This window comes from Artemia sp. Qi Xiang Cuo, chromosome 10 (assembly GCF_049724085.1).
Source record: "Artemia sp. Qi Xiang Cuo chromosome 10, ASM4972408v1, whole genome shotgun sequence".
Lineage (NCBI taxonomy): Eukaryota > Metazoa > Arthropoda > Branchiopoda > Anostraca > Artemiidae > Artemia > Artemia sp. Qi Xiang Cuo.
The window spans coordinates 62,207,021-62,217,805 of NC_142803.1; the positions used below are offsets into that span (position 1 = coordinate 62,207,021).

The window sequence follows — 10,785 nt, forward strand, 5'->3', positions numbered from 1 at the left end:
GGTTAATATCAGAACGCATTGAAATGTTGTATGGATGATAATCATTTTTTTTTCCAATAAACAAAACATTTCTCAGGTACTGAAAAATTGATTTTCCCAGCAATTCAAAAACAAAGCTTTTGGGTCTTTTCAAACGTTATATACGGACAAAACAAAGCTTTTCAATTTTTTTGAGCGGTTGGGTCTCTAGACCCAAAGATATATAATCCCGAAAAATATCATGAACAAAATGGTGCATCTGTGGCTGAAATTAATCTTGGGGCTTCTTTTGTTCTTCTTTTAATCGAACCAGAGAAATTCAGTGATGATCGTTTTTAAAGAAGAAAAAGAGACCAATGAACCCCAAAGTTGTTATTGTCAATTAATCCATGGTTCCCGTTTCTTTAGCCTTGATTATTTTCATTTTTTTTGTGGAACTAAATTAAACAATTGACAACTACTTGTATCTTGCTTTCTTGTGTAAGTTTTTGGTTGCTTAAAAATCCTAATTGTTATGCATTTCAGTTTTGGGCAATGTAAACTTCTGTTTCTTTTGAGATTATCAATTTGAGAGGATTTTTTTTTTTTGGAAAATAGGGATTTGCCTTTTATGGCTTATGTGGTTCCACATTGGTCATAGGATGAAAAGACAAGCTTAACTTGCCGAAAAAAAAAACCAGAAAACTATATAAATACCCAAAGTGCTAATTTAAATGTGAGAATTAGCCCATGTGGAACAGCTTTAATTCTTCGTTAAGTTTTTTTTTAAATAAAAATAAATATTCTTCTTAAGGTCTTGCTGTAGTCTATACACTGTGAGGCTTTTTCTAGAATAGGTTGTTAGATGGTAATTCAGACCTGACTTAAATCAAAATACCCTTTTGCACAAGTCACATTTAAATGTTTTCACCCGTATGCACTCTTTGGGCGATGTTCAAATAGTCTACTCACGGCAAGCATTTCTTGCATAATTCATCTTTTAAACAGTTTTTCACCTGAATAAAATTTTTGGAGCTCTTTCAAAAACCGTAATGTAAACAAGCATTTCTTACATACATCAAACTGGTAACAATCAAGCAAACCTGTATTACTATAGAAACTAAAATTGCTAAAGAAACTAAACACTTAAAAAAAATTGAAAAAACTAATGCGATATACTAATTGGTTGTGAAAATAATAGCCACAAACCACTGAGGATACAACAATCTTCCTAAACTCCTGTATGCACTCTTTAATTCCAGTAAAATTGCTAAAATCAGAAAAGTTTTTCTACACACATCACATATGAAAGGTTTCTCATCTGTATGCAGTCTTTGATATGTATTAAAAATTAAAAGGTTCTCATCAATATGCGTCTCAGGTTTCTAAAATGAAAGATTCCTAATCAATATGCATTCTTTGGTGCCGGTTAAACTTTGGCGCTGAAGAAAAGGTTTGGTCATAAAGATCACACTTCAACTGCGTCTCACCTGCGTGCATTCTTTGGTGCTGGTTCAATTGTGATGCTTGAGAAAACGTTTTATCACAAATGTCACACTTAAACGGTTTCTCATCCGTATGGACTTTTTTATGGGTGTTTAACCCGTATTTTGTTGAAAAGGTTTTATAACAAATGTCACACTTAAAGGGTTTCTCACCCGTGTGCACTCTTTGATGTCTGTTTAAATGTGATGCTTGAGAAAAGGTTTGATCACATACATCACACTTAAACGGTTTTTCACCCGTATGCACTCTTTTATGGGATTTCAAATGTGCTGCTTGAGAAAAGGTTTTATCACAAACTGCACACTTAAACGGTTTCTCACCCGTATGCACTCTTTTATGGGTGTTCAAACATGATGCTCGAGAAAAGGTTTTATCACAAACATTACACCGAAACGGCTTATCACCCGTATGCATTCTTTGGTGCCTGTTAAAATTTGATACTGTAGAAAAGGTTTGGTTACAAACGTCACACTTAAACGGCTTCTCACCCGTGTGCACTCTTTGATGGGTGTTCAAATGTGATGCTGTAAAAAAGGTTTGGTCACAAACATCACACTTAAACGGTTTCCCACCCGTATGTACTCTTTTATGGGTGTTCAAACTTGATTCTTGAGACAAAGCCTGGTCACAAACATCACACTTAAACGGTTTCTCACCCGTATGCACTCTTACATGTCGGTTCAAAAACTGCACGCAAGAAAAGGTCTTATCACATACCTCACATGTATATGTCTTTTTCTTTTTATGTGTTCTTTTATATTTTTTAAATTTTACACACTTTTTACTTTGAAGGTGACTTTTCAAACTTATTTTCTGATATTCTAAGCATTTTCCTTCAGATTTTGACGCACTCAAAATTAATGAACTGCATGTGGATGGATTCTTGGAAACAACTAGGGACGTATTTCCCTGTAAGTGATTTCCAGACACGTGTGGTGAAAAGTGACCTAAAAGTTTAAAAGTCTACAGAGTTAATCAAATAACACAAAAAATCAAAACTCTTAAAACTAAAAACAAGTACATATCTTTCAATATGTTTTAACAACTAATTTTATTTTCGATCCCTCTTCTCTTTCTCATCGTGATATTAGCTTTTAAAATTGGTTTTTCTAATGCAACGAAAAAGCGAAAATGAAACCTTAAAAGATCAAAAAGTATACCTTGGTATAAATCAAACCATAAGTGAAGGAGAGGAAATATTACGACAAATATCAGGATTATTGTAACAAGAAGAGAGAGATAGAGCTAAAAGAATGCACATCATATGTTGAAGTTAAAATTTTTTGGATACCCACAAAGCTTTGGATTAAACAGAACGACAGAAGTCACGTTTCTCTCAGGTCTTACAAATAACAATTAAAATAGGGATAAATCATTTTAATAGACAATGAGGAACAATAAAACAAATTTTAGATATTTCTGTCGTACATAGTGACACCACTATCAGCATTTGGGTACTATTGAATCGTTTAAAAAAATTTCCTTTGTAAAAAAGTCAGGCTGGAGTACCTTGCGAGCAGATTTATTTGCTGTGCTATACTTTTTTTTTATAAAGACATGCATATATTTTAGGTTCAAAATTTCTATTGAACTGTAAACAATAAATACGTTGTTTTAGTTCCCTGCTCATCGGCTATAAGCGAATTGTTAAATAAAACAATATTTAGGCTGTGACTGAAAAGTGGTCACAGGCGACTGGTAACTGGTGATTGAAAACAGAACTAGTAAGAGCTCCTCATCCTGAATTTACATACAGAAAACACGTTTGTTTGGTATAAAGTTTTTGCTAGGCTCTGTTTATTCGTTTCGATTTTTTTGTCATCGTTTTCCAATTTGTATTCAAAGGATTCATCCGTCTGAGGAAAACGCGATTTTCGTCTTTTTTTTTATCCAATGAGACTCACCATGTTCCTCTAGCCAAATTTTTAAAACAACTCGTTACTAAAGAGAAAAAAAACTTTTGACTTCATCTATACAAAATGAATTCAGTGCTTTTGATTGAATCTAGTGTTTTCAGTAAATTAAAATTCTACACTAAAAATTTCTGGTAGGGAGTTCAGATAATAACAGCCGAATTTCTTCTTCTTTCAAATTCACCTTGGAATCAAAATAATAGACAGAATTATTTCTTTATCTCTTGATTTGAAGGGAAATATACACTATAAATATAGATTATAAGATATATATAGAGATATAGCATTAAGGCTTATTATCAAGCCTTCTGAAAATAATATAACTTGCAAAACTACTTTCAAGGAAAAATTTAAAAATGTTCATTAAAGAATACAAAAACGGTTAGGAAAACACCCACACATTGGAATACGATAAAACAAAAGTTCTATCTTAAGATTCAGTCCCTTTGTCCTATTTTTGTCCAATAAAATAATATCCAATATATTTCAAACAACAATAATACAATGTTTCCGATAAACCTTCATTGCTAGAACATTTGGGTTGCAATTCTGGGTGTCGTATTCAAACTTACATGGTACTGAAGTACTAGGTCACTAGCGCAAGGAAGCATCTTCCAGTTTTGTTGACAAAATATGGTTTGTAGAATGAAAGTGATTCTCACTGTCATCTGGTATAGCATCTTCAATTTCCAAAACAAAATTTAAATTAAACAGACATAGAAAAGTTAAAAATAAATCTTAGTAAGCAAATCTGACATTCTTTACTTTTTAGTTACGTGTTGCCACCTCCTCAACATCTTGCTCTTTACACTAAAACTTTTAGTACTTTTGAAAAAACCTTCTTATTGTTCCAATTAAACCAAACTATTGTTTTAGAAGTCTTTCTTAAGGAATTGGGACAAAATCAAAACTTTGGCGTAAAGAGCGAGGTGTTGAGGAGAGGACAAGCCCCTTCATAAACGAAATAAACTCTGTTCATTTTAAGTTTCAATGTTGCTCCTTACTTCCAGTTGGAAAAACTTGTTTTTTTTTAAATTTAATTTCTAACTATTTTATAGATAATCCCAGGAAATCTGGGCCACCTCCACAGAGAAATACCCTCCCCACGGATATATCATAAAGACAATTCGATTCAGGTGAAAATTAAACCAGTCAATTACCCTTAACCACTCAGATCGTAAAATTGAGACGTAAAAGAGAAAGCAAAAGAAAAAAAGGATTGTATAGGAATTCAGGCAAATTCACCCAATGTATATTTCCTTTGACAGGTTCACCCCCTGGAAACGTCCCTCTCCATAGACAGTCCCCCCTGATAAAACCCCCAGCATGTAATTCGTCTCTTCACCCTAAAATGTATGCATGCTAACAATAATAAATAGCACGCGTAAACATTGGAAAATTTTTATAACTTATAAGCTTTTCTCCGGGGGTTGTGGGATCATGTTAAATCTAAAGGCATGGTTATTCAGCCTTTCAGCTGTGATCAATAAAATTGCTATTTCAAAATTTTTCTCGGGCGATTTGGGGGAAAAAGGGAGTTGCGGAGGGGGCCTAGTTGCCCTCCAATCTTTCTGATCACTCAAAAAGAGCACTAGAACTTTTGATTTCCGTTTGAATGAGCCCTCTCACGGTACTCTAGGATCGATACGGTACTAGGGTGATCGATACGACCACAACTACAAATAAACAGGCACCCGTGATCTTTTTTCTGGCAAAAAATACAAAATTCTGCATTTTTGCAGATAGCAGCTTGAAACCTCAACAACAAGTTCTCTGATACGCTGAACCTCTTAGTGTGATTTTCATTAAGATTCAATGACTATTAGGGGGTGTTTTCCCCTTTTTTCGAAAACAAGGAAAATTTTGTCAGGATCGTAGCCATTGATTGGTAAGACTAAACTTACCGCATTTTATATATTTGAAATCAGCATAAAAATGCAATTCTTTTGATGTATCTATTGGTATCAAAACCAAATATTTACAGGTTCAGTTACTATTGAGGAGCGTCACTCCTTACTTACAGTTCGTTACCACGAACTGTTTGAAAATAAAACCTATCAAACCACTTTCAAGTAAAATTTTAAAAAGTTCATAAAAGGCAACAAAAACAGTTTGGCAAACACCTGCAAGAATGGAATAAGATAAAACAAAAGTTCCATCTTAAGATTAAGTCCCTTTGTACTATTTTTGTCGAATAGAATATTATTCAATACGTTTAAATGAACGAAAATACAATGTTTGAGATGTACCTTCATTGTTAGAATATTTGGATTCCTGGGTGTCGTATTCAAATTTACATGGTTCTGAAATGCTATGCAAATTAAGCAAAGGAACATCTTCCCGCTTCTGTGACAAATGGTGAATTGGAAAATGAAAGGGCTTCTCGATGTCACCTGATAAAGCATCTTCAACTTCTAAAAGGGAATTCTACATTTAACAGACATAGAAAAATTAAAAGTAAAGCTTACTAAGCAAATCTGACAGCTTTTTCTTTTTAAATAGGCTATGCGTAAAAATGTGAATATACAGACATAAAATATATACATAAAATCAGCTGTATAGGTAGGTTTTTTTTCACAAATTATTTTGGAAATCTACTTTTCATAAAGCAAAAGAAAACCAGAAACATTCAAGAAATGTCCCTAACATAAAACGAATTAAAACCTGAAATTAATAATATAGAACAAGCTGCTGGATAAGTGTAGTTGCCTTAAATTAACCAAAAATCATAGAACAAAAAATAATCAGATAACACAGCCCCCCCCAGAACCTGGGGGCAAGTGTTGTAATTTATGCCCCCTGGGCATATAAGGTTTTAATGGAAGAGATAGGAGTATAAACATCAGAGGGGGCTCATTCAATTATAAATCTGAATTTTTAGTTCTTTTTTTGAGTCAAAAGTGTTCTGATGGTAACTACCCCCCCCCCCTCCCAAACCAACCATCTGTTTCCCAAATCCATCTGCCAATTTTTTGAGATTTTAATTTTATCTAAAATAGACCAAAGATCATACAGTAAAAACTCAGGGGTTTACACCCCCCCCCTCCCCCAGAGCCCGGGGTATATAAAGTTTTTATGACTGGACTGAGGATCTAGCTTCGTCAGGCGCTCTTCCTATTGGGCATTAAAAGTTCTAGTTCTCTTTTTTAAAAACAAAAGGGACCAGAGGGCAACTAGCCCCCCTGCTTCTTTACCTTAAAGTTATCCGATCAAATTTTTGAGATAGCCACTTTGTTAAAATAAGTCAAAAGATCAGTTAACAAAAACTCGTGTCAACACAAACCCATAGAGCCCTGGGACAAGTGTTTCATGTTATATCCAGGGGGCATAAAAGGTGATTATGCAAATCTTTTGAAAATATTTCAAAGATCAGGAAAGCCACATTCCCATCACAACTCAAAAAACTTGTAAACGAGATTTTACTCCATAACCCAAGCAAGCTGATCCCGTGCCGTCGCTTTATGGTCTGACCCCCCCCCCCCGAAAAAAAAAACTTATTAACGAATTTTTATTCAAAAAACAATGGCAACTCACCCCTTGCCCTCCATGGCCTGCCCCCCCCCCCCCCACACACACACACAAAAAAAGACCTATTAGCGATATTTTATTCCAAGACTTGGGAGCCGAAACCTGGTCCTCCATGGCCCAGAACCCCTTCCTCGCCCCAAAAATTATTAATGATAAATAATGGTAACTGATCCCTGACCCTCCAACCCTCTGGTCCGTTTATTCAGGTCTAATGAAAAAAAAAATTAAAGCTTAACAATCCTAAAAAATAGACAATTAAAAGTAAAAAAAAAAAAATACCACTGAATCGGGGTTTTCAGCATTATTACCCAGAAAAAAAAGTAAAAAATGTAGTCTCAAAAAGTTCAGCAGCTGATTTCAACTAACTTTATTCATCTCTTACTTGTATTATGATTAGATATTCCCATCTGAGCCCCCATAGCTACCCCTGATGTGTTGGAAATATTTCGTTCATCATCCCTGGACAGAAAAAAGACTGACAGAAAATTTTTCTCCAAGACAATTAATTGTCTCACCAAACTTAAAAACTAAAGCTAATAAATTGAATTTGACTGTGTTTTGCGCCACAAAGAAGCCACTATTATCACCACTCATCTCTTAATAATTAAATAAAAGCACCAATACAGTTTATTTTTTTTTCTTAGCATCACATAATGAGCAGGGAGAAAAAAAAGGAATAATTATTTTCTAGAAGAAAGTAGCTTTTCTTTTATTCAAACATTAACTGTAAAACTTACCGTTTTTAATGAAACAATCCTCAGAAACTGTGTTTGGATCGAACATTTTCAGAAATTGTGACTAATCTATGAAAGATCTTGGAAGGGAGTTAATACAAATTATGAGAAATACAATACTATCATTAAAACTTCGATACTACACAGATTTAAGTCAAGAGAGTCCTAAAATACAAAATATATGAGGATTGATAACGAAGAACTACTTTTAACCACTGCAGAGCAGATTTTATCTTCATACAGTTGAAAGAAAACCCAAATCTTTCAACAGTCAAAGCCATTACAAATTTGATTATTATTTTTTTTAGAGGGTGCTAAAATACTAAAACTGTCTTTATGATGTAACTAAATTTAAAGTGTAGTTTTGGATTTTAAGTTATAATAAAATTTCACAGTAAAAAAGCAAAATACAGCTGTTAGTAAATTTTTGAACCCGAAATTTGGAAAATTTGGCTTACCTAACGAAATGAAATCTTTATTCATTGTTTTAATACTTTAAACACATTAAAGTGTAGGCCTATTATGTACATGTTATGTACGTCTAATCAATTTTAATTCTAATCTGAAGTGAAACTCAAGCATTTGCGAAATATTTCTAGAAAAATAAGTCTTTTGTCTTTTAATATAGGCTAAACTAAAATGTAACAACATTTTCCTAAAATATTACTGAGAAATTAATCGATTGTTTGACTAAGGATCTTCCTGGGACCCACTTATGCCAAGGTCTAAATTTGGCTTAAATTACTCTTGTAGCCAAATATTGTTTCATCTTTACCGATTTTATTATGGAATCAATTTCACCCTTTCATTAAAATTCTTTATTTACACTTAAATTTGACATTTAATTGTAAAACAAAACAAAAATATCCCTATTCAATGTTTTTTCTATATACCATGGTTAGCGCGACAGCTTTAACATCAAAACGAGCAAACCCAGGTAAAAGTAAAAACAATACATTCGTTTTAGTTTATTGCAAAATTCAATTAGTTTTATTCTAAAAGTTATTCACAGGGTCAGAGACATTCCGGCATTTGTATTGCCGGCCTTACTGTAAGCGATTTGAAAATTTATTCTGAGCTTCATTTAAAAAGGCAGGGGAATGCTATAATGCTTCATTGTGTGTTATTTTAGTTTTCGATTTAGTTTCTGTTTTGGGTTTATTTTTGAACTGCGCTTATCCAAATAACTTGAAAACTATTATTCTTATAAATTATTAAATTTATTATTATTTTATTTCTTAAAATCTTATAAATTTATTGTTCTGCAAAATCAATCTGTTTTCCGCAAAACACAATATGTCGTAACTGTGGGTTATACCAAGAGCTGTCATTTACATCTTCCTCCACTTGTCGCATCTTCATGTCACCTTTGGGATAGCTGTTTGTGCCTCGCAATATTCTTTCCAAACTAAAGCTTCCGATTTGTTTTTAGAACTCTTTAGAGAGCACGTGACGTAATGTAAAAGGCCAATCCGATTCATTTGGAAATTGTGGAGATGACAATGCAATTCGACCAAACTAACAGCAACCTCCAAAAAATCACTTTTGTAGGCTAATATTTCCTCTCTTTCCTTTTTACTTTTATCAGATCTAATAGAAAGAATTCACTTTCGCCAACCAGTAGTGATTGATATAATTGTCCTAGAACAAGTGATAACCCTGCAAACAAAACTCTTGATGAGGTCAAAGCTACCAAAAGCCAATGGACTGCAGCTAAACTAGCAAATAAAAAAAAATCCATTTAAGTTATAATTCATAAGTTTGTTCATGTTTATTAACCTTCAAAATTCAGTTAAGGTTGACGGACCTTGGATTTTGTGACTTTTTTCGGTTATTCAAGTAAATGTAGTCTTCACATTTTATAGATCCCACTTATCCATTGAATGTTGAGAGACCCATTTTTTGCACTATAGACATTCGCTTTCGTTTTATTCTTATGTAATAACATCAGAGCTGGAAGTTGTTTTATAATGTGGGTTCTAATTACTTAATAATTTAGTTCTTTTTGTGGGTTTAGTTGTTGTTTTACAGTGTTATATTTAAAAACAACTGTAGTTTTTTCTCTCTTACCTTAAATATTTTTTTTTGGGTTTTCGGTTTTTTACGTTGAAAATCCTGGACGTGGGGCCAAAATATGTGGGATTTTTTAAATTAAAATGTTGTTTTGTTTTTATTTTTTGTTTACTTGGTTGAAATTAAAACCAGTTTTTCTTGCTTAATTTTTTGTAAATAGAAAAGCAGTGTGGTCTAAGAAATTATTTACATCTAGCCTAGGGGTGACAAAAGACCAAATAAATTTTATTGTTTTAGAATTTAGCAAAAAAAAACAGACCAATATAATTACGCAACAAAAGTTTTTAGAAAATTGTAAAGTAAATAAAATAATTCCAAAATCGTTTTGTTTCAAGCACCATTTAAATACATATGATGAAGTTAATCACACGAGAAAGGTAGATTTACTAAATTTAAATTATTTGTTGAAAGATAAACGTTTCCAGAGGTCACAAATTGTAAAAGAAATAGAATTGTTTTTAATAGCCTTTGCGGTTTTTTTAATACCTATGACTTCAATCGAATTATATCAATTTTCAAAAATTCTTTTGAACATGTTTTATTATTATCTAGAAAAAGATTAAACCAGAATTTTTTTGCAATTGAAATGGGAACATGAAAAATAAAAAATATGACTGTATAAACCTAAACATTTCCGGGCCCAAGTCTGATTAATTTAAGCAAAAGGGAGGTCACCAAAGAATAAAAAGAAATACTTGTGAATGGTGTAAAATTCGGACTAAATCCTAAAAAAGTACCAATAGAAGAAATAATTTCAAAGGTTGAAATAAGGATTCATAAGTTTTATAAAGATTTTAATAATGGAAATGATTTAAGACTGGGGATCGTGAATATTTTGATAATTTCCATAAGAACTTAAGAACAAAGATTTTTTTTTTTTTAAGAAAAAAAAATGATTTATAATTCTCTAATAATAACAACAGGTGATAAAATCAAAAAGTTAGTAATCCTAGAAAAAGATGATTACGATAGTAAAATAGAAACAATTCTAAAAGATATTTCAATGTATAAAAACTTAACTCAAACCCCCCAACTGAATCGTATGTTGCAAAATTAAGAAAGGGTTTAGAAGG

At 32.6% G+C, this 10,785-nt stretch overlaps 1 protein-coding gene across 1 annotated transcript in view; it reads right to left on the reverse strand.

Moving 5' to 3' along the window:
• Positions 1 to 1,359: 1,359 nt before the first annotated feature.
• The window catches only part of LOC148948006 (uncharacterized), an 88,792-nt gene continuing 79,366 nt past the window's right edge, over positions 1,360 to 10,785 (reverse strand). The window contains exons 3-5 of the mRNA XM_089096064.1: positions 5,627 to 5,791; positions 3,897 to 3,926; positions 1,360 to 2,411 (exon numbers count right to left, since the gene is read on the reverse strand). Coding sequence (XP_088952190.1) covers positions 1,360 to 2,411; positions 3,897 to 3,926; positions 5,627 to 5,791 — 1,247 coding nt within the window. The remainder of the gene's footprint in view (positions 2,412 to 3,896; positions 3,927 to 5,626; positions 5,792 to 10,785) is intronic.